The sequence below is a fragment of the Sciurus carolinensis genome, chromosome 7, assembly GCF_902686445.1.
Source record: "Sciurus carolinensis chromosome 7, mSciCar1.2, whole genome shotgun sequence".
Classification (NCBI taxonomy): domain Eukaryota; kingdom Metazoa; phylum Chordata; class Mammalia; order Rodentia; family Sciuridae; genus Sciurus; species Sciurus carolinensis.
In genome coordinates, this window is record NC_062219.1 from 34,619,176 (window position 1) to 34,643,295 (window position 24,120).

The following is a 24,120-nucleotide window of genomic DNA, read 5'->3' on the forward strand; positions in this document are numbered from 1 at the left end:
TATTGGGACAGTGTTCCAAAACTAAAAATAGAAAAGTTTGGGAATGTAGCTTCGTGGTAGAGCACCCCTGGGTTCAATCCCCAGTAACACTCCCCCCCACACACACAAACACGAACACACGAACACACGCAGACTTTCCAGCCTCCAGACCCCTTGCTGCTGCTCCTATGCTTGTGCAATCAGTGCAGAATTGTGCCATTACTTCTTGTGCATTGACTTTTAGTGTAAAAGGAAACAAATTGAAACACAGAAAATGCACAGGGCAATGCAATTATGCCATGAGTGAGCAAATAGCTACAAATAAATTAGGTCCCAGTAATGCATAGCTCCATGAACTGACAAATGTTTCCTTTTCTTAATTGCTTTTTATTATACACACCTTGTATATGTATAAAAAGACACACTTAGTTTCTAAAAACAGTAAATTTAACTTCAACAATTTTGTAAGCTGATGACATTATCTTGTTTAAATGATGAGAACATTGGTTTCAAAATGTCCTAGGAATTATATGGAACTGATCAGCAATGTACTGGATTACTTTATACTGTAGTAAATTTTGTAAAACATCTCAGGCGTTAATTAAAGTTAAGTGAATCAAACGCCTCACTTCAAGGCATGTTATCACTGTCCTGGGCTCGTCTTTTCTCTTGTTTTATCTGTTTCTTTTTATCCCCATTCCCATCTGCCTTTCCCCATGCCTCTCCTGTGGACGACCATTCTAAAACATTTCATATATGTCTGGTTCTTTGCCAGTGTGCCAAAAGGTGTGCTCTCATTTGGGTTTGTATATTTTGATTTAATGTGAGTGTATCTATAGCTCATCTGCTTCACTTTTTTCAAAACCAATAAATACTCTTCTCTCTAAGATCCATTCATGTTGCTATATACATCTCCAGTTCATTGATTCTAAGCATTATGAAGTACTCCTGGCCTCAAGTTCTGTTCCTCCCCAGTACAAACTGCACTCTGGAGAATACCTGGTTATTACACGTATCTGGTTATGGGATGATGAGTTATCTCTTTGGACTATACATTCAAAGGGAACTGATGGGACACAAGGCATGCATGGACTTCATGTGACCAGTTACTCTCCAGAATGCATTTGTTAGGTTCACTCCCACAGCAGTGCATAACCCCTGTATTCCCACCAACCCTTGGCATTTTCTGACCTACAAAATTTGGCCAAGTCTAATAGATATAAAGTATAATTTCATTCTTGTGATTTGCATTTCTCTGAATAACTAGTGAGTCCAAGCATATCTTCACATATTTGTTAACCTTTTGAATTTGTTCTAGAAAATTATCTCTTTAGGTCCATTTTCCAGTTTCTAATGGGTTGGCATCTTTTTCTTGTTCATTTGTAGGAAACAGTCTTTCCCATGCCCTAAGTCACAAGGATGTGCTCCTACTATAAATGTGTAATTTTAGTTTCCCTGTTCAGATATTTAAGTCATCTGAAGTCTATCTTTATATTAAATAGGGATCTCCATATAGTGAACTGCTTTCTTGACACCAGTTACTAAACAATCCCTCCTTTTCTCCTTGGTTTATGGTGTCACTTTATTATTTATTAAGAACTCAAACAGCACTGGGTGTGTTCTGGCAATACCTTATCCCACTGGTCTGTCAGTCTCCTCTTATGCCACCCCACTTTGCATTTTACTTCTTTGTGTTTATTACTTAGTATCACTTGTGGTTGCCTGGATAATCATGGAGGACATGTTGTATCAGGGAAGCCCCTCCATGGAAAGCGTTCTGGGTAGCCTCATTCTCATTTTTCAGAATAAGGGGAAAGACAGTGGGTCTTATTCTCTTGAACCAGTACCCAGGACCTCTTTGTAGCATCTTCCTTCTTGCAGGATAACTATAGCCTGGGTTAGGGGTGCTACAAGTAGGTGGGAATCCTAGTCATGATGGGATGGAGATGGCCTGATGGAAGGATTCTGCTCCTTTTGTCCTGACTCTGGGATGGGAGATGTCCCTGGGATAGTGGTATCTGGTATACATGGGGCACCAGAACATGAGTGTGGACACAGTTATCAGCTTGATGCTCCTCATTTCTTGGTCTTGGTTACCTCTTCACCCAGAGGATTCATTTGACTTTTCTCTCAGATCTCTATCAAATGCCCCATTGAAGCATAAAGATGTAGACATACTTTTGGAAATGCTTCAGTTCCTCCTTAATACTTTTTTTTGACTAATGTATGCGTGTTCTTTCCTTAGTCACTAAAATCCCTTTCAGTCAGAAGCCCTCTCAACATATTATCATGAACTTTTTTGTTCATGGGAAATAAGTTGAATTTGACAATAGCCAGGCGTTCTTCCAAAGTTCCCTGAAACACAATGGATTGTGTTTTACAGATACCCGACTCTTCAAATTCATGGTGGAGTTATTCATCTATTTTGAAATTATTCTGTCTTTATGGGGTAAATTCACTTTAAATTGGATGTGTGGTGAAAGATGTGTTCCTGAGCAGAAGAGGAAGGACTTCAAAGTTTCAGCTGTAGATTTGCTTCTCTTTTTCTGTTATTTTTTCTTTCCTTTTTTGCTTTTGCAGTGTTAGAGATTAAACCCAGGGCCTTGTGCTTGCTAGGCAAATGCCCTACTTCTGAGCTCCACCTTTAACTCTTCTGCTTTTCTCTAAGTCAGTGGAATTATCTCAGTTTGGAGGCTTTTAATGCTATTTGTTTATGACCAATTATTTGCTGATATGGCTCAGAAAGTACATTTCCCAAATCTTAGGGATAGGACCTTTATTGACAGAGATTATTTTGTCTTTGTTAGTTTAGTCTACATTTGATTTCTTTTTTTTAAATCAGTAACTGTGTTATCAAATGTTTCTTCACAATTTTTAAAATTTCATCTTCTAAGAAGTAATGGATCCATTATTTCCAACCCCAAGGACCTAAAATCTATGTCATCTTTTCCAGGAACAGCATTTGTTCAAATTTTCTAGTTCCTTGAATATCACCTCCCTGCGAGTTCTATTCATGATTCACTTTTAAAGTATTCATTATTGGAGTCTTCAATTATGTTTGAATTCTTTATTTTTTCCTTCAATTTCATCCGTTTTAGTTTTTTGAATTAGGGGGCTCAGTTGGTAGGTGTATATATGTTTATAGTTGATATATTGTCTTGATGTGACCTTTTCCCATTATAAAGTATCCTCCTTTGTCTCTACAAACATTTTTTGTGTTAAAGTTTATTTTCTCTAAGACTTAGAGAGCTGTTCCTTTTCTCCTTTGGATACTGCTTGCATGGTATATCTTTTTCCATCTTTTTACTTTTAATCTATTTTTGACTTTGAATCTGAAGTATGTCTCTTATAAATAGACTACAGTCAAAACATTTTAAAAATCCAATCTGCCAATTGTTTAATGTAATTAATGATAATGCAGAATTTATATCTGTTATTTTGCTGTTTGTTTTCTATGTTCTTCTCTTTCTGTTGTTTTATTCCTCCATTACTGCATTCTTTTGTATTGAGTATATTTTTTCATATATCAGGTTAATTCCCTTTGTTATTTGTTTTTCACTATATTTTTTGAATTATTGTTTTAGTGGTTATCCTGGGGACTACAATTGACATCTTAGTTTGCTAAAATCTAGTTTGGATTAATACCAATTTAATTATAGTAGCATATAAAAATCTGCTTCTATATCACTGTCCCTTGCCTTTTGTGCTGTTACTGTCACACAAATTGCATTTTACAAATTGCATACCCATCAACACAGAGTTGTAATTATTATTTCATGAAATTGACTTTTAAATAGGACAGGATGAAAAAGAAATACAAACAGAAAATGCATTTACACTGTCTCAAAATACTCTGTACTGTCTCTGACCTTTACCCTGAGAAATGACTTTTTCCAATGTTCTTTATTTTTTTTTTAATGTGAATTTCATTTACTGTCTACTGTACTTTCATTTCAGTCTGAAGGACCACCTTCAGCATTTCTGGTAAGACAGGTCTGCTAGTAACTCAGTTTCTCAGTTTTATCTATCTGGGAGTGTTTAATTTCTCCTTCACTTTTGAAGGATGGTTTTGCCAGATATAAAACTCATTGAGAAAGCTGTTTTCTAATTTGGGAATTGGGTCTTCTGATGTCTCAATTAATATGGTTGGGGATGAGACTAACAGAAAACTTTGTCTCAAACGGGTTAAAGCTATAAGGAAAGCTATATTCCCACATAACAAGAAATCCAGAAGATGACTGTGGATGCTACTGCTGCTCAATAATTTAGCCAGTTCTTTTGCTCTGGACAATTAGCAGGACTGTGCTTCTCCACTCCTTTGAAGTTAGCTTGAACCACAAGACTGGCTTTGAGTAATGCAATGTGAGCGGGGGTGACATGCACATTGCAGATCCAGTAAGCAAGTCCCCAGAGTCCCCCTTTCTCTTTTAGAGATAATTGACTACATTTTAGATGATGGAGCCATGTCCATGGGTAAGGAGAATGAGAAGCAAGGTCCCAAGATGGATATCTGTTGTCCTAAGGTCTGGTGGCCATTAGGAACAGCATCATGGTCTTGCCCAACCCTAGTGCCACCAGGGACTCCAAGCACAGTCGGTCAGGCTTTGGATCCACTTCTCTGTGATTCCTCTTTCCTGTGCAGCTTTATGAAGTGATGAATCATTCTTGAGAATGTTGCTGGCCCTGCCAACCTCGCCAGGGAACTCATGGTCTGAGTTCTTGCACTGTGGGTAGGGTGAGAGATCCGTGAGAAGTATCGCCACGCGTTATAACAAAAATGCTTAAAACTTAGGGAAAATTTATTTTGCTTTATGGAAAAACACCTACTGTTTATCTCTTCTTCCTAGTTCATTTGGAGATTCTTTCCAGGTTTTCAATCCGGGAGTAGATTATTTTCATTGTGGCCTTAATTTTAAAGACAGTTCTCAGAGTCTGAAACATAGAGCAAACAAACTAATATTTTGCCCCATTTTGATGTGATGTCTCCTATCAACCACATGCTGGAACATCATGGCAGTTTCTTTGGAGAGGTTAATTTGTGCTTTTTTTTTTAACTTACATGATCTGTAGGACAGTGACAGGGATTTAATAAATGTTTTTAGGTTGACCTTGTATTCCAAAGCTTTTCAAATAATTACTAAATAAATAAGTAAACCAACTAACAGCCAGGTGTTAAATTACTAACACTACATTTATCATTCATTTCTCTCTTTAAAATATTTTCTTTTCCTACTTGTTCAGTATATATGTACCCCATGCCTTTGGAAGCTCTGAAATAGAGATTTGAGTTACTATTTTTGGTTTAGAAATAAAATGGAATTGAACATTGTGCAAAAACTGCTTAGGTGGTCAAATGCTAAGAACATTTACCAAGTTCCTTTGGATTTTTCTTACGGCATTTACTGTTCATTTCTTAATGCAACTGACGCACAATGATTTGTTGTGTAAATACTAATTATTTTTTAGTCTTTCCCACAGATGTTTCTCTCATGGTTCAGAACAGAGTAAGACAGACAAAATTGAAGAAAAATATTGACAGTTAATTGTATTCTGGATAGAATGTAATTAGTGCCATCGGCTGGTACCAAATTCACTAAATCACATGGCTGTGTGTTAAGCTGAGGGACTGTGCAGGTTTCATAGGGGAAGCATCATTTCCAAAGCCTGCTTGATGACAACAAATTGAAGACAGGGACAACTGGAATTTGGTATGAGGAAAGCCTTAGCAACCAACACAGAAAAGCAATACAAACCACATGTGTAATTGTTAATTTTCTAGTCATCACATTAAAGAAAGTTAAAAGAAGCAGATGGAATTAATCTCAATACTATATTTTACTTAACCAGTATATCCACAATATTGTCATTTTCAACATAAAATCATTATAAAAATTATTGAGTTTTTTTTACCTTATCTTCTTGAATATTAAATCTTTGAAATTCAATTTGGACCAGTTATGTTCAGATTGGTCAGAAGCCACCCGTGGCTAGCGGCTACCATGCTGGATGGCTCAGATACATATAAGCTTGGGAGAATTAGAGAATAAAAGAGAGGACACACTATAAAGAACATCATAGTTATTAGGAAGCCTGACCAATTATTTGCCAAAGATGTTCAGAAATTAGGGACCCCAAATATCTTGAGTACAGGACCTTGATTTATGTAGTGTCTTTAAAGTAGATTTTTACATATGAATTGTTAAATTTTCCTATCAAGATACTTTCTTTGCAAATTTATTTAGATTGTAGAATGTAGAACAAAAATATCTTTATTTTATAAAAGTGACTCTGTTTTTATTCATTTCTGGGGGGGAAAAAGGTATAAGTACATCTTTCACCATGCTGTATCTTACTATTTCAAAAGCAGTCTCCATCTTCTGTTGAAATCTACCTTAGGAACAGCCGTCTCTTTATTTCTGTTCTAACTGTCAACTTAGACTCAGAGTTGCCTAGAGCTGAGCTCCGCCATTCCAAGCAACTCTGGGAGCCACAGGTCACAGTGATGTTGGAGTAGAGATGCCTTCATGTTACTGGTGTGATAAAGGAGGATCCTGTTTCTCAGGATGCAACTGAAGTTCATGTTCTGATTAATTTATGCTGATTTCCTTTGAAGCAATGAATCCCACAGATGACTCCTGCACTTCTCTTCCATGTATTCTTTGATCAGAAGTGATCTCTTCCCTGTTTCATGCCTTCTTCCTTTGTCCTTTATTGAGCATGTACCCCATTACCTTTGCGACAGACACATTGAAGTCAACTCTTGCAGCTGCAGTTGTGTAAGACTCAGACATTGATCACTCACTGCTGCCCCCACCTGGGTGTGCACTGCTAAGGAAATCAGCCTTCAGAACAAGGCTTCATTCTAGAGAAGCACAGCTGCACTCAGGAACTCTCACAGCTGGCCATCTCTGTGCCTGGGAAACTCACTTCCCCCTTTAAGGATCTCAGTGTGTTCAGAGTAAAGTGAGAGGATGAACCAACCAATGGCTAAGTTCTTTTAGCTGTAATATTATATAAATCATTAATAATAAATCTAACAGTGTATAAATCTTTAAAAGAGTGAGAATTTTAAATTCTGATACAACCTTCTGATAATGAAGGGCTCTTCAATCTAGAATGCAACCCAGGAACATTGTGTTAATTCCAGAGGTCTGATCAGGCAGGAGCTCCCTAAAAACTTTAGTTTCATGATCAGGTGGGAGGTACAAGGAAGCAGTACATGATGTGTGTAGTAAATATCGATATAGTAATTACAGATTTTCCATTACATTTCAGTAGTAGAAAACTGTTTATATTAAGTTTTTTAACTCTTTTAACAAATAGGATATTTTATTTTTATTTTAAAACACTGTCAATTTATGCATTTGAGATATACAAAATAATTGATAATGTGTGGCATGTACATAATTCCTGAGACGAACACTGGGATTTGAGTCACTGCCTGTATGTACCATTGTGTGAGTCTGTGTCTCCTCCCTCAGCACTTGCCTTTCCAACATCACTGGCCTCTAGAAGTGGCCACTACTCTCTGACTTTTATGTTTATTATTCATCTACTTTTAAAATACATGATTTTGTCACCTATGCATGAATTCATACTTTAAGTTATGACTTCTATTTGAGGTTTACAAATAGATATGAAAACTACCTGTTATCTTTGGTGACTTGCTTTTTTTCAGTCAATGTAATGCATTTGGGATTCATCTAGGCTATTAAGTTAAACTGAGTTTATTCATTTCCCTGTTGGCTTAATATTCTGCTGTGACAGGAAGCCACAGTTCACAAGGCTGTTCTCTTGTCTACCAGCATTTGATTCATTTCTAGCTTTGGCTGTTATGGATCATGCTGCTGCAGACATTCTTGTATGTTCCTTGGTGCATTTGTGCAAGCTTTTCCCAAGGATTTGTACTTTGGAGTGGAAGGGCTGGCTCACAGGAGTGTGCAAATATTTAACTTTGTAAGACAAGGCCGAATTGTTTCCTCAGATGATTGCAGCCATTTAAGATCCCTGAGCAGCATTAGTTCCCTTCCCTACCCCAACCTATTGGGAATAAAATGTATCCTATTTGGTTCTGATTTTCATTTTAATTATTGATGAATTGATCATATTTTCATATATTTATGAAATATTTATGTTTCCTCCTCTTTTCATGTTTTTGGTCTATTTTTTAATGAGCTTTCCCCTTTTCTTATTTATTTGTAAGAATTGGCCTATACCCAAAGGACTTAAAATCAGCATACTACAGAGATACAGCCACATCAATGTTCATTGCTGCTCAATTCACCATAGCCAGATTGTGGAACCAACCTAGATGCCCTTCAGTTGATGAATGGATAAAGAAACTGTGGCATATTTATACAATGGAATATTACTCCGCAATGAAGAATGATAAAATTATGGCATTTGTAGGCAAATGGACGAAATTGGAGAATATCATGCTAAGTGAGATAAGCCAATCTCAAAAACTAAAGGACGAATGATCTCGCTGATAAGCGGATGAGGACATATAATGGGGGTTGGGAGGGGTTAGCATTAGGTTTAGGGTTAGGTTTAGAGTTAGGCTAAGGAGAGCGGTAAGAATGAAGGAAAGAAGGACTGTATAGAGGGAAAAGAGGGGTGGGAGGGGTGGGGGGGAAGGGAAAAAAAAAATAAACATCATTACCCTATGTAAACGTTAAAAATAAATAAATAAACAACAAAAAAAAGAATTCTGTATATATTCTATAATCAACTACTGTACCAATTATATTAATTGTAATTGACAATCATAAGTTTGTTGTTTTAATGTAGTTAGAGCTGTCAATCATTTCTCCTATGATTCCTGTTTTTAGGAAATCCTTTCCTGAAGTGATTAGAAGCATTCTTAATTTAAAAAAAATTTTTTAAGTTTTTGCCTAACATTGAAGTTCTCAAACTATGAAGGAATTTTTCCCCTCATGGATAAAACCATTTCTTGCACCTTTTATAAAACAGTTCCTCTCTTCTTCAGGTGTTTGTGATGCCATCTCTGTTGTTTCCCTGGCTCTGTCCAGAAGCTCTGTCATGTTCCACTATTAATTATCTATCCCTACATAAATACCAGTTTTCCTTACCTGCATAGCTGTAAAGTGATATCTTGATACCTTCCCATCACTGACTTATTCTTCTTCTTTAGAAGTGTCTTGATTACTCTTAAACTTTCAAAACTTTCACATAAATTTTAGAGTCAGCTTGTCAGGTTCTTAATTTTTTTTTTTTTTTTTTTTTTTAGGTTTTTGATAGTGAAACCAGAGTTTGAGATCAAATGCATTCACCACTTCAGTTGGTGGGTGGAATCTGCATAAGCTGCAGGCCTTATTGAGTGGCAAGCTGCATCCCTGTGTTGTGGCTCTCAATATGGACTATACCCCCCTGTGTTTGTCCCAAGAGTGTGCTAGTCCATGGTTTATACTTATAGCACTTGGGTCAAAGCTATTTGTCCAAATTTATGCTAATCAGGGTTTGGAAAGACTACCAACCCTATTGGTCCAAACTTAAGCTAATCAGGGTTTGGAAAAGTACTAACGCTGTTAACCCTGTGATCCCGTTCAGGTGTCCCCACTTCTGTTTTCCCGCCACTCAGGGGAAAGAAGAAGTTTGAGGTCATCTGATGTAGGTGGTTGGGAGTTCTGACTGCAGTGCTGTGTGAAGTCAGCATTCAGCCTGGCTGGGCTGTCTGGGAATGGCTGGTCAGGATGCCCTGGCTTGCTTCATCGCGGGCCCACACTGGCTTGGTGGGCTGCACCATGCTGCAGCTTCAGTGCCAGCCCATCTGGGCCTCTGCTCCACAGCTCTGAAATGGTCTCATTAGTTTGGATTTTAACAGAAATATTTGTTGAATCTATAGCTCCATTTGGAAAAGAGGGATTTCTTTATGATATTGCATCTTTCTGTGAACATGGCAGACCTATCCATTTATTTAGATCTCATTAATATTTTCCAATGATTTTGTAATTTTCTTCATAAAGGCCTTACACATCATTTGTTAGTTTTATTTCTAGATTCCTTATGGGTGTTTTTGTAATGGTAAAAAATCATATTTTGTTTGTATATATATTTGTATTCTGCGACTCTGGAAAACTCTGTCAGTTATAATAAATTAAGTGTGCATTATTTTGAGTTTTATCTAAAACTACCACATCATCTCTCTCTCTTTTTGTGGTGCTGGGGACTGAACATAGGACCTCAGGCATGCCGGGCAAGTGCTGTACCACTGAGGTACAACACAGTCCCAATCACATCATCTCTGATGATGGGAATTTCTGGTTTCTATCTTTCCAGATTTTACACCTTACATTTCTTTCTTCTTTTTCTACTCTTGCTGGGTCTGTAGCATAAGGTTGAAAAGAATGTAGTAGAGCTACCTTGTCTTGTCTCTGATTCTAAGAGAATCCTTTAAAAATTTCACCAACAAAAATTATATTATGCTAGGGAGGCTGAGGCAGGAAGATCTCAAGTTCAAAGCCAGCCTCAGCAACAGTGAGGTGCTGAGCAACTCAGTGAAACCCTGTCTCTAAATAAAATACAAAATAGGGCTTGGGGTGTAGTTCAGTGGTCAAGTGCCGGAGTTCAATCCCTGGTACCTACCCCACCAAAAAATTATGTTATACCTAGGTTTTTGGAAGATAACTTTATTGGTTTTAAAAATTTATTTTTATCTTGACAAGTTTTTTTTTTGTTTAATCAAAAAGGGATGTTGAATTTTATAAGATACTGCTTTTGCATTATTTGAAATGATAATGTTTTTCATCTGATTGTTTAGTACGATATATATTTATACATATTTAGATAATCCAAGTAAATCACAGAGCTGTTAATATACCATATTAATCTACTTCTTCTCTGCCCCCAACTCTTCTATAACAGTAGCCTAAACTGAGATTGCAGAATGATCGCATGTGAAATGTAATGGACAATTATATTTCTCTTTCATTTAACATAATTCCTTTACTAATGTCAAACTGTCATGGGAGTGGGAAAGAGGAGACCCAGGAGAAGGACCTCAACTCCAGACACCAGGATCCTTGACGTGCATGATGGAAAGGAATTTCAGCATGCTTCAGATAGAGGCACATAGAGACCTATGTAAGAAAAGCAGGAAGTACCCATTCCAGGGAGAGAGTGGGCTATCATGGGAGTAAGAAGAGCTTTGTGGGATCTCAGGCTTCTCTCTGAAACTTGGTGAGGAGTGGGCACGGGAAGGTATGTGGGGATGACATAGGCTGGTGATCACAAGACAGTTGACAGTGGTCTGGCTGTTCTCAGGATCCTTAGGTTGGTGTCTTCTCCATTACCTGATCCACAGATTAACACTGGGAAAGTTCCCTACGTTATCGGTTTCTAATCTCCCTTTCCTCAACTTATTCTAAAAAAAGTGTATTAGTGGGTTAATTAACAATGCAAAGGGCAATTTTCATAAGTTATTTTCTAGTAACTTTAAGACGGTGAGTACAGATGTGTAGATTTCCCAGAGACTTGGGAGTGGCAGCCCAGGGAGAGAGAACTGGCTTGGGGAGGAAGGGCATGAGGAACAGAAAAAAGCATGAGGCTTCCTTCCTTTGGTCTCCTTTTGTCTCCTTTCTACCTACTTTATTTCTTCTCTCCTACCTCAAAACCAACATTGCATTTCAGGAATAAAACCAAGTAAGACATTCCTAGTATTTATAAGTTCGCTTGTAAATGAGAGTGACCTGCACTTTTCCTCTCATACCCTTCTTTGAGCTTGAAGATCAACATCACTGAGGCTTTAGAAAAGGATTTGCAGAGTTTGAGGTGTAGCTCTGTGGTAGAGTGCTTGCCTACCAGGTGTGAGGCCCTCAGTTTTATCCCCAGCACCAAAATAAAAGAGCATCAGTGGATGGGTTGGAAAGCATTTTTTATTTCCTTCCTGTCTCTCTTTTTTTCTTTCTTAATTCCCTGAAAGAATCTGCATAAATTTGGAACACTCTCTGTTTCCAAATTTAAGTAGAGTTTATCTGTAGAACCTTTAGGCATTGGGATTTTCTTGGTGGAAAACCGTTATGTTCTAATTAAATTCATGTAAGATTGTAGGAATTTTATTTTCATATGTTCTGATGAATCATATTTTTCTAGGAATTTGTTCTCTTGGTCTGTCTTGCTGGTCATCCTGAGTTCACAGAAATTAGGTCTACCTGCAGCTTTCCCAATGTGCTTGTAAAAGCTTTGATGTAGAAGCATTTTAGCTCTTTCTCATCTTTTTCATCATTTATAGGTCACAACTGTTCACATTCTGGTGAGCTTGCAGTTGGTCAACTTGCATTCAAGTACAGTTTAGCCAAGTTGCTCTCAACTAATTTTTCCAAAAAGATTTTCTTCCAGTTTCCTCGAAATTGATTGTCAGATTTTCAAAAAGAATATGTGAGGTATTTCTTAGCTGCTCCTACCACACTCTGTACTCATTGTAGCACGAACATGGACAGTTTGATTACTCAGCGTCACAAAAACCCCTGCTGATATTATTTTGAATTTGGATTGTATGCAGTTACAAAAGACATTTAAAAAGAAAAAGGCAAGCAATAGCAATAACAAAACGTTAATTTAAAAACATTATTTTATCTCTTAACATTTTGTCTTCTAAAATGTAAATGCATAGAAATAAACAAACATTCCTGTTAGGTGTGAACCTTCTGGATAATCTAAATTTCCATATAAATGGGTAAATAGGAACTAAAGAAACTTTTAGATCTGTGAAGAGCACAGATTATAATTCTATGGTAAGTGACGAATGATCTAATTTGTTTTCATTAAAACTCTGCCTTGGTTACCCAAGTTCAAGGCCAAGTGTAATTACACGTGCTCACTTTAGGAGAACGTTATTAAGCATGCAATAACAGCCTGTGATTCAGGTTTTCATGATGTATCAATTGCCACTTGAAACATGAGATTGAATGACATTTTGAAAATATTTTGCAGGAAGAATCTGTTTATTTAGATTCTGAGGTAGATGAGCATATTAACTGGTTTCAGCAAGAGTATATGAAAACAGAAAAGGACTGGACAGAAATTGACAAGAGGATGAACCAGACCTTGGAAGTAAGAAGAAAGATGATCAGCAACAGAACACCTCTGAAGGACATTCTTAAAATGTTTCCTTTCTTGAAGTGCCCTTATCAGGTATTTTTATTCGCTTATAACACTCTCCAAAGATAGCATCGAATTGATTTTCCCCTCTTTCCTCTTAGAGTAGTAAATGACACAACACAGCAAGATAGTGGGTGTGACTCCTTAGGGTGTGTGTAGGATCACTGATAGGCAGAAATTTCAGGAAGCTCATTCATATAACAGGCTCTGGCTGCCTTGAGAGTTTCCTGTTACTGGACATATTGTGGAGGTTGGGGGCTCATTACTCAGGGATATTTGACAGTGTGAATCATTTCTCCTTTGCATGCTTTTAGATAATTAAGGTAGTTTATTAAGAGACCCTGAGTATGCAACATTACTCAAAATCTACTTTGTTGTGATCAAAGAAATCATTTCATCAAGTGATCTTAAAAATACATGAAGCTTAATGGGTAAATCAAATACCTTTCCATTGAATTTACTTAGGATAGTTATTCAAGGTTCTCACCACCGTCTTAATTTATTTTAACAAAAGCCTCATCAAAGCTTTTATCTGACAACACATTTCATGGAAGAATTCAATCAACCACACTGAAAACAAAACATTTTACATATTTTTCTTTTTCAAAAAGAGAACCGAAACAAGAATTTACCTGTAAGTATTATTTTAATAATAATGTCAGTAGCAAATATCTAAGAGCTTACTAAGCAGCAGATATGTTCTTAGGGCTTTACATGAGTTCATTAATTTAATCCTCTCAGCTACCCTATCTTGTTTTTTTGTTTTTTCTTAATCTTTGGGTTGCTAAGAACAGTAATAGCCACTAGGCTCTAAATCTTACACACAACAGTAATGCCAGATTGCCACACCTGCAAAATAGAGTTCGAAAGCAAAACCCTATGAACTGATGGTCTATGAAGTCTTCAAACTAGGGAGCATGTTTTAAATATCAGTCATTCTTAAAGTGCCTGGCAGTCCTGTGTGTGACAGAAACAGTGTTTGATGCTGAATTAGCGGCTGGTTGAGAAGGCTGCTCTCAACACTGGTGTTGCAGCCTCAGGCGCTTCCCTGGAGTGCAGTCCACAGAGGGTTAGTGATGAAAACAGATGAACTAAGGTTAAGTAACCTTTCAAAGAACCACAGATGATAGTTATGTCCAAGGTCCATCATAGCCTGAGCCAGGAACAGAGACTGCAGATCTAAGGGCTTTGTCTAAGTCTCTCACTGTGGCCTCTGTATGTTTCCCCCTGCTATTTCCTTAGGGTTTTCAACGTTTATGCTCACCATGGGGACTAGGGTCTGGTTTTTGAAATGACTGCTCTTATTGGATGAGATGTCTATATGTTGTTTTAAACAAAAGAATAATTAAAATATTTTCAGTCCCTTCAGGAAGTATCACCCTAACTCAACCTTGTATGACTGGGATTTATAATTCATAAAACCCTTGTTGTGCTTCCTAAAATTAAAATTGACCTTACCTTCAAACAACTGCTGCAAGCAATCCCTGTGGTGGGGCAGTTGCCTCTGCTCCGCACCCCCCACGCCATTGCAAAACCATGTGAAGCCTGGGAGCTGTGGACACGGGTGCAGAGGAAGAGAGCAGCTGTAGGAGGAAGTGGTCCTGGTTGTTAACACTGACCCTCCATCATTTCCTGTATTACCCTCCTTCCCTCAAAAACACTGTTTTAACAGAAAATGTAAAAACTGAAATTTAAAAAATTCACTTTTTACTTTATTAGACTATTTAAAATAGTATCGACTTGGAATTTGTCACTGGGATGTGTCAGAAGACAAGCAGGAGGGGGTTGAAGAGAGGGAGGAAAATACCAAAAGCGAAATTCAAACACCTACATTTTCTAACAAATACTTTGAGATGCTCCAGTTTTTCACCTTCCTGAAAATCTATTTCAATCATCTTCTCTTACAACTTAAGTGAAAGTCAGGAGCGGTGGCACAGCGCTGTATTCCCAAACACACTGGAGGGGGGCTGAGGTGGGAGGATGATTTGAGACCATGAGTTTGAGGCCAGCCTGGGTAACATAACGAGACCCTGTCTCAAACAAGGAGATCCTGTAACAACAAACGATACAAAAATCCACCACCAACAACAAAAACAAAAGGAAATAAAACTAGTGAAGTACCTAAGAACAAAGCTAATAAAGTTTCAAAAACAGGTTTAAAGAATCTTGAGTTTTGCTTTTGGCTATAACGGAGTGCTAGGCTACATAAATGTGGATGAAGAACAATGCATGGAAGAACAAGGGATGAGTCGGCTGTTTTCAGACATCAGTTAACAGGCATTGCAGGATTCCATTCCTTGGTAAAAAAGGAAACCCAGAAGCCGGGCCTCAGGCCTCTGCTGCAGGGTTACTTTCTGGACCACTGCATAGAAAGGTGGAAGCTAAGCAGAAGAAGGTCTCACTGAGCCGGACAGGAAGAGGCAGAAGTTGGGGAAGGAAGAGCAGCTGGCATTTGACTTGGAGGATAGTATACAGAAGGCCACACAGGGTTTCCCTGGAGTTTTTTGGCTGAGGACTGGACTACACAGAATGAAACTCCATGGTGTTTTACAGAGAAAGTCTGCAGCAAGATTGAAAGCTGATTTCAGAGGTCACACGATGTTGAGAAATAACAATTCTGCCTGGAGGGGAGAGAATTGCTGATCACCCCAGGCAGACACTTGACACTGCAGAAAGTCCATGCCTTATGAGTGATAATCATGCCCTAAGCTTGTTGTTGCCCTGTGACTAAGGACAAACCCAAAATAGACCTGCCAAACAAATGATAAAATCAAGTCTGACAGGACCGGAAGGAACAACTGGTAACTTATGTGCCTGCCAGACCAAAATTAAGCCTCCTTTAAAGGAACATAAATTAATCCAAACTCCCGACTGGTGGATCACTGGGTAGAGAGAGTGGTGCTACTTCTTGATTCCTGGACCAAAGTCATGGCTGTGCAAGAAACAGCACCGTGTGTTGGGTGCAGATCTGGACACCTGTTCCAACCTTGCGAGTACTGCCACTTAGCTGATGCCACAGCCAAGTCTTCAAAAGGCCATTCCAACATCCTGTCAAGCCAGCTGCTAGAGGGTGCTGGGGATCATGGTAAAATCAGTGAATTTCAGGTATTATCACCATGAAGAATCTCAGCAGAGAAACTGAATATGTAAAAAAAGGAACCAAACTGAAATTTCAAATGGCAAAGAGCATTTATCTGAAATGAACACATCATTGGAAAGACCTAATAGTACATTAGAAAACACGAAGAAGAAAGGGTCTATGAATTTGAAGATGGATAGAAATAATCCATGGTGAAAAAGGATTAAGATTTGGAACTTGTAGGATAAAACTTGAGGTTGTAGGAAAGAGGGGCTTTCTGTATCAGGTCATTCACAGTTGGAGTTTAACTATACGGACAGGGGGGAGGTTTGTGCCAATAAGTAAATACACCGAGGATAATGAGGGTCAGGTTTTTTACCACTGAAGAATGAGAAGTATGGAAAGAGGAAGGTTAGAAAAAGCCCTGTGGTGTTCAATTGGAACTGAAAGTAAGTATCTGACCTCACAGTTTTTACTATTTATATACAGATATACAGTTATGGATGTTTGTGTGTTTCTTTCTTTGTCTGTGTGAATCTATGTATATAGTCAACCTAAATAACAAATGGAGGTTCTCCAAAAATGATGAATTTATTTGGGAATGGACATGGCATTGGAAGTACATGTGCCATGGTAAACTGTATACTCAAGGAGGTTAAGGCAAGAAGAATATTATAAAAACAAAAAGAGGAGGGTTACATAAATTGCTTTTGGCTTGATAATCACTGGCTACAAGGATCCATATCAAAGGTGGTATCAGTCCAAGGTCAGAGGCAGCAGTTGGACAAATGTACTTGCCGAAGTATTTTTGTGTGAGACTGTGTGAGCTTTGAGCAAGGTTGTGGTTTTCAGAGGTTTTTTGTGATAGTTTTTGTTATCTGGCATACATGCATGTGATCTTTGTCAGCTGTTGGTTTTAGTTTTTTGTTAGTGTTTGACACATGCAACTCCATTTTCGTTGTGGTCACTTTTGTACTAAATAAAAATGTATTTCCTAGCTTTGTGCCATGAGAAATTCTAGTGCAATACCACCTTTGTAGTAATGAGTACATCTAGAGCTGAAATTTTAGTTTCTAAATGCAAATTTTAGTTTTTTTAATTCTCCAATAAAAGGAACCAGGGCTCTTGGAGAAATGGCTGATTCAAAGGCAAGAGCAAAAAATTTAGAAAAAAAAAAAAAATACAAGGTGAGCCTGAATTATTGTATAAAACCAGAAATTAAGAACGTGTTCACAGACTAGTGAAATATACAAGACACAGGAATCAGCTTAAACCAGCTTCCACTGGCCAAACCCAGACAACTTGAGCCAATAAAATATAAATAATTTAAGGATCAGATTTGAAATCATTTGATGGTAACTTATTAGTCAGTAGTGATATAAACAAATGTGTAAATAACTAAGTGTAGAAGAAGAGAAAGCTCTATCATGCAGAAGAGACCAACTAATAAATTTGGAAAGGGTAAAATAAGAAAATCGACATTTTGGCAGTAGGCATAGTGATAACTGATGGAAGCCAGGATCATCGATGGATGCTAGGTCTGGTGAATGAAAGTTACACGAGGAATGAGATATTACCTAAACTCAAGATATTTCCCTAGAAAATATTATAACAGATGTAAATTAACTTTACAGATGATAAATGTGGCAGATTCCATCTTCAACAAGCAATAAAGGTTAATATCTCCAACACTGGAACTGAGTGCCATCTTGTGCTTGCTGAGGTAGTGAGAAATGCTGGCGTTTTTGCTCAATATGCAAACTATCATGCAAAACTAGACTGAGAGATGTTCTACAAAGTAATCAGCCACTACTTTTCAAAAATGTCAAGGAAATCAAGAAGCTGTTTCAGACTGGCGACTGAAGAGACTAAAGGAACACAAATCTCACCTGTGATCCAGAATTAGGCCCTGGACCCATAAAGAACAAGATTGGAACAGCTGGATAATGAGACCTACAGATTTTGAGTGACCTTGTATTTAGAAAAATCACAATAAAGAATTAAGGAGTATTAGGGAGGCCATGTCTACAGCTTATTTTCAAATGGATCAGAAATTTTGGGGTAATTTTAGATGAAAGACATTTGCAAGTTCTATAATTTCTGCAACTTTACTGTGAACTTGAAATTATTTCAAAATGAATAGTAAAAAACAAAAATGACAACAACAAAAAAACCTAGGCTATAGACCCAGGGAAGCAGCATGTTCTACCTTCTTCAGGTAAAACGCTTTTTACTTCTGCCTGCTGAGAGAATCATTTTCTAAGGGTAATCTAGATTAATGGTCCACTGAGTGGCCACCTAACAGAGCCATTATGCCTTTCTGAGAAAGAGCATTTCAGTTTTCTGACAACTTAACTTTCAGACCTAATCTTTGGGCAATTTATTTATTTTTCCATATTTTTTATTGGTGCATTATAATTACACATAATAGTGGGATTTGTTGTTACTTATTCATTCATGCACATAATATAACGATGTAATTTGGTCAGTTTCAGTAGCCCCTTTCCTTGCCCTCTTTGGGTAACTTGTGACCTACCAAGATATCCAAGCAACAGTGAGGCCCAATGAGCACTGTGTAAACTGTTCTTTACAGTGTTAAGGAATGCAATGATTAGATTAATTCACAGTAATGTGGACGGCTAATGATCTGAATCATGTTACTCAATGACAACAAAAATGTCAATAATGTTACTAATGTCAACAAAAAGGGTGAGAGGGCATTGGTAGTGGAATTCTCTGAGGGGTAGAATTTAGGAGTGGAAACAAAAGGTGGTTTTGAGAAAAGGAGCTTTCATGAAGGCGAACTGGCTTTGCTTTGACTTGTGGTCCAATCTTCTGCACTTAAATTGTTATTCACTCTTTATCTCTGATCTTACAATCTAGAAAGCACTCCCCTTTCCCTTTAGGATGCTATGGTTAGGAGTTTTCCAAGGGTTGCTTTCCAAAGCTCAGTAGTTTTTTTCTTTTGCCTCTTGCTGGACACTACCAAAACATAACAAAGGAGTTTATCTAAAGAAATGTAAGGTCCAACAATCCTAGCTGGGTAACCCAAAGAGCCAACATACATACTTTGGAAAGCTTATTTCGTTGAGCCTGCATCTAAAGTTTTAACTCTTAAATGGATTTACTTTCGATTCTAGAATTGGAAAACATGTCACTTCATAAAATGCATTCCCCAAAGCTTTAATTCTACAGGCTTAGAGTTTTGTCATGTCCATTATTTATCGTTTCCTATTCACTTCAGGTTTTCATTTTTTTTTCTCCTCCCTCATCCTAAGAATTTACTTCCCGACCAAAACTACTAAAATATTTAGTATGTATTTTAAACCAGCATTCAAAGCTTAATTGTAAAGTTATTTACTTCCTTACATTTAATATATAAGTCACACATGCAAATACATATATATTAGCTTTTCTTATGATCTATCTATTGCTTTCTTCTTTTATCAGATATTCAGAGAATTCCAACTTCTTACAAGAACAGATATTTATAAGAAAACAAGGCACATTTTGGAATCCTATTCCGAAAAAGTACTGAATGCTTTTCCAGTTGTGGACAATCCAATCAACATTGCATTGCAGGAAAAAGTGAAAGAGTACACAGATGAAGCTATGCTGAAGTGTTAGTAAACCCTGGGTGGGGTGAGCTGGTCTCTGTTATCTGTGTAAGGTGGGATACTCAGAAAAGCTCTGCTTTGGTGATAAGTACCATTCAATGAAACAACTATTGGAGCGGGGGCATTTTTCAAGTGGGGGGAGTAGAGGTATGGATTTTAAAAGTACACTCAACACTGTAAAATTACACTGGGGGATATAGTAACCTGTTAGTTTTATAATACAAACCACAAACACAACAAACTCATTCTGGCAGATGCGGAGTGCAGAACTCATCTTGCCTGGCACGGACCTGGAGAGCAAACAGGTCTCCAGGCTTATTAGATGTTGACTAAAAGGTTGGGAAACATTCCTCTAAGCTACCTTGTTCTCCGTGGAACGTAACTGTAAGAGTCCAGATGTTTTGACACCAGCTTTGTTTACAACTGTTGAAAGCCTATTTTTACTCAGATAGCAACATGTTTGCTTTGACAGATATGAAGATGACAGCCACATGTTTACTCCTCCCAGATGTTTTCGGGGACGATCCCAGTCTTTTTGCAGTTGTGAATGAGAAGGTACGTGGTGTGTGAATGGTCACTGGTTTGCCATTCTACACCTGCATATGACAATTTATTTAAAAGCACCACAGTGGTCCACTTGGAAGTCTGTTTTGTCCTATTTACAGATATGCTCATTCATTGTTATTTTAGGTTTCAGTTCAGGCATGTTTGATTATTTAGCTATTTTACCTATTCTGGGGTAGTGACTCCTTTCTTTTTTTTTCAGGTCCAAGTGTCTACACCTGTGTTGGAAGTTAAAGACCCTTTCAACATTGATGTCTGTGAGTTTTCTTTATATTTGGACAAAGAGAAGCTCACAAAGGTGGATGACTGTGTGACAGCCCTGGCGGCCCTAGTGGCTGCCTTTCATGTGTTTGGGATTGAGTGTCCAAGAAGACTGTCCCAAACTCTCAACTTCCTAGAGACCCTGATCTTTGATACACATAGTCCCTACTTCCCTTCTTTGAAAGAAAAGGAAAAGAAAGTAGGATTTCAACCCTTAGTCACTTAATAGCTGTTAAATATTGTATCAGAATTTATCTCTGGGACAAGCTTTATAAAAAAAATTGTTTTGATTTAGGATTCTGGTAGAGATAGGTATTATAAAATCACCTTGTATCAAAGATGTTAATGAATTTAAATGCTTTCTATCTTTACACTTAAGATTCTTAAGTTCTTTGTAAAATTCTGTAATAAATACTCCTGAAGTAATTAATACATTCTTTATTTTGCTTTGTGTTTTTAGAATTTCCATGGTCAAAGCTTTACTTTCAAGGGTGCCTTCCTTAGTTTTCAAAAAAGATATTATGCTGTAGGCAAACTCAAGTCCTTCCAGTTAGGATATAATCTTGCACTTAATATGATATGTCTGATTTGAACTGCACATTTATGGCCTATGGGCAGCCTCCCAGTTCTTGGAAACATCTTGAACTTGAACATTTTAAGGGGCACATACCTATAGTTCTCTCACCCTGATGACTTACCTGGTACAAGGCATCTGGTCTTTCATTCACTTATTGAGAGTAAAGGTGCTGTCATACTGAGGTCTCCTCACTGCCAGCTGATCTTGCTGGCCCAGATTCTGTTGTGACCTGTGTCCATCTTTTACTGTTTCCCTCCCAAAGGACTAGTGACTCATGCTGCATGCGCACTGCCTGCTGCCCAGAGTCCCATGTGAGAACTCCATTCCTAACAGTGATGGCATAAGTACTTTTGGGTCTAAAAAACTCGGTGTACTCCTAGTCTTTTCAGAATATTATACTGGGAAAAACTACAGAACGAGTTTGTTTTTTGCAGTACTGGGGATTGAACCAGGGGTTCTAGACCACTGAGCTACATCCCCATCCCTTCACATTTTTTTAAATTCTGATAAAGGGTCTTATAAGTTGCACAGACTGGCCTTGAATTTACATCCCCAGGGATGGAGGGGTGAGAGTTCCTCTTCTTGGGGTTCATGGAATCTTGTGCCACCCTAATGATGCTTATGCCTTGCCTCTACCATACAATGACACACTGTCCAGAATGACTGAATGTGTTAAGTAAAATTTAGAAATCTCTTTCATTACAACATCTGCTTTAAACTGGTAATGAAAAATTCCTCATGTGTATGAATCCTACTTGACAAAACAATGTAATTTCTGAATATTTTTGTTGCTCATCATATCTCAGGATATAGTTGGACCAACAGCACTAAATCCTACTCCTTTTACTCTCCGTCTCCTTCTTGTGGTCTTGAGGACCACATCCAGGGCCTCACGTTGCCAGGCATGCACTCCACCTCCGCGAGACATCCCAGCCCTTCCATAGCTGTCTCAGTGCCCTTATGCTTGATCTTGTCCTTGTTCTTGTTCTACCTCTCTTGTGTGGCAAGCTTCCTTAAAAATCATACATATGTAAAAAAGTATCTGTAATTAAGACTTTATTTCATTCATATCAGGTATAACAAGTGCAACTTGAATGTACAGATTCTGAACAGAACATAAAAAAGGGGGGAAAACCAACAACGAAAACTTACTTAGCAGATTCATGCAAAGAAATGAATGGGACACTGCAGATGTCACTGACCCTCTTTTACCTTAAATCATGACAAATGCAAAGGACTGCTAACAGACTCCCAACAGGGCACATCAAAGAAAGTTCTACCTCAGGGAAAAAATGATAGCAACTAAGGAAAGAGGTGGGACTTTCCTCAGAATTCCGACAGCATGCTACAAACTTACTTTCTATTTTTAAAATAGTCCTTGAATAAATGTCTAATCCTGGAATTCGAAAGTACATCAAAAGACTGACAAAATAATTTAATTTTCCCTTAGAAATGCATTCTTAAAAAAGAAACACTGCCAACTATCAGTTTATCTAATCAAGGGTTTTCATTTAAAGTGCATCCGAATGCTCATATAGTGAGGCAAAGTATTTTACAGAAAAGGGAATCCATCCAGAATGGAGGTTCTTGAATAACTGCTTTGGGATTCGCCTCCCTGACCTGTGAGCACAGGCACCTATGTCCCTGGGTGCTGCTCCCTCACTCCTGGCCGGCATAATAAAACCTAGACACTCGCTCTTCAGCCAACCCTGAAGAAAGTCTTTGGGTTTGGAGGCACCTCAAGATTGGAGACAGCTCTTCATGGATTAGTGTTTCCACCAACAGAATGAACCCCTCATTGCTGAAAAGCTACTTCAATGACAATTAGAGAAAAGCTCAAGATAATCTCATAAACAGTTCAAGAGCCGTACAAACAATCCCCACCGCAATGTATCCACACATTCCTCTGGTACCATCTGACTCTCGTAAACAACATGGGCACCATGATGTATGAGACTGATGCCACTCAGATATGCTACCTAATTTATTTATGTTTATATATTTTATTTTTCAATTCCATTCTTTTATATACATGTTTTTGGTAATTATAGTAAAGATGCTGGTGAAAAGTAATTTAAGATTTCATAAAGCGTGCAAAAGTAAAAACACTGATTTCAAGAAAAGTAATTTTTACAACTGTCCGGCCCCAACAAATGATGACACGCAGTTAGGCAATATCATGACTTGCAAAGTTATACTTAGCATAATGTTGCAATTCAAAATATGGCACAAATGAACAATACAGATAACAGTCCCACTGGCTAGACTTAGCCAGGTTTTGACTAATTTGGTTTAAGTCTAAGTTCAATTATATAAAAAGGTTTCTGAAAGTACTGAAAAAGAAATAGTGTACATGAAAGAGAATTCAACAATGTTTACAAAATGCCAAAGTTCTTACTCTGCCCCCCTTACCATAAATAATTAATGAGGTCCCCCTTTCCCCCACCCCCCAGCCTCAAAAAGATTTACAAAGATAAATTTAGCTCAGTGAACAGAACCAAAAGATGACTGTTGTTAGACAGTACCTGGTTAAAAGCTCAAGCACTTTCCTAAGAATTCATATATACTGTCTCTTGAGGAATATAAATATCAGATAGTGTTGCTCTTTTGAGTTTTGGAGACTTCTCGCTTAGGAGTTATGACCGTCCTTGTGCTTTGAATAAAACATGAGCTTTAAAGCAGAAAGCTGATGGTACTCAGAAGCCACCATCTTCAAAGTTCATTGTGAGAATTCTTCTCTGCAGCTTTGAACATCAGAATAGAATTGAAAATTTTGAGAGCAGGGCCCAGCTTAATGCTCATGATTTTAACAATGTCCGTTTGGGTCATGAGTAGAAATGCTTCTCCATCGATTTGCTAAAATACAGGGAAGAAACAGAAGAATGTGGATTAGCCAGGAGTCGTGCTGTGGAAACACCCAAGGT

At 37.8% G+C, this 24,120-nt stretch overlaps 2 protein-coding genes across 8 annotated transcripts in view; one reads left to right on the forward strand and one right to left on the reverse strand.

Annotated features, from left to right (window-relative positions):
* The window catches only part of Samd3 (sterile alpha motif domain containing 3), a 61,152-nt gene extending 40,134 nt beyond the window's left edge, over positions 1 to 21,018 (forward strand). Inside the window, exons 7-10 of one of the 2 annotated variants that reach the window (XM_047558806.1) lie at positions 12,931 to 13,131; positions 19,628 to 19,799; positions 20,267 to 20,349; positions 20,561 to 21,018. In XM_047558806.1, the coding sequence (XP_047414762.1) occupies positions 12,931 to 13,131; positions 19,628 to 19,799; positions 20,267 to 20,349; positions 20,561 to 20,845 (741 nt within the window). In that variant the 3' untranslated portion in view covers positions 20,846 to 21,018. The remainder of the gene's footprint in view (positions 1 to 12,930; positions 13,132 to 19,627; positions 19,800 to 20,266; positions 20,350 to 20,560) is intronic. The other variant, XM_047558807.1, reaches the window with a different exon arrangement.
* Positions 21,019 to 22,237: 1,219 nt separating this feature from the next.
* The window catches only part of L3mbtl3 (L3MBTL histone methyl-lysine binding protein 3), a 112,406-nt gene continuing 110,523 nt past the window's right edge, over positions 22,238 to 24,120 (reverse strand). For all 6 annotated transcript variants that reach the window (XM_047559419.1, XM_047559414.1, XM_047559418.1 and 3 more), the window contains one exon: positions 22,238 to 24,052. In XM_047559419.1, the coding sequence (XP_047415375.1) occupies positions 23,909 to 24,052 (144 nt within the window). In that variant the 3' untranslated portion in view covers positions 22,238 to 23,908. The remainder of the gene's footprint in view (positions 24,053 to 24,120) is intronic.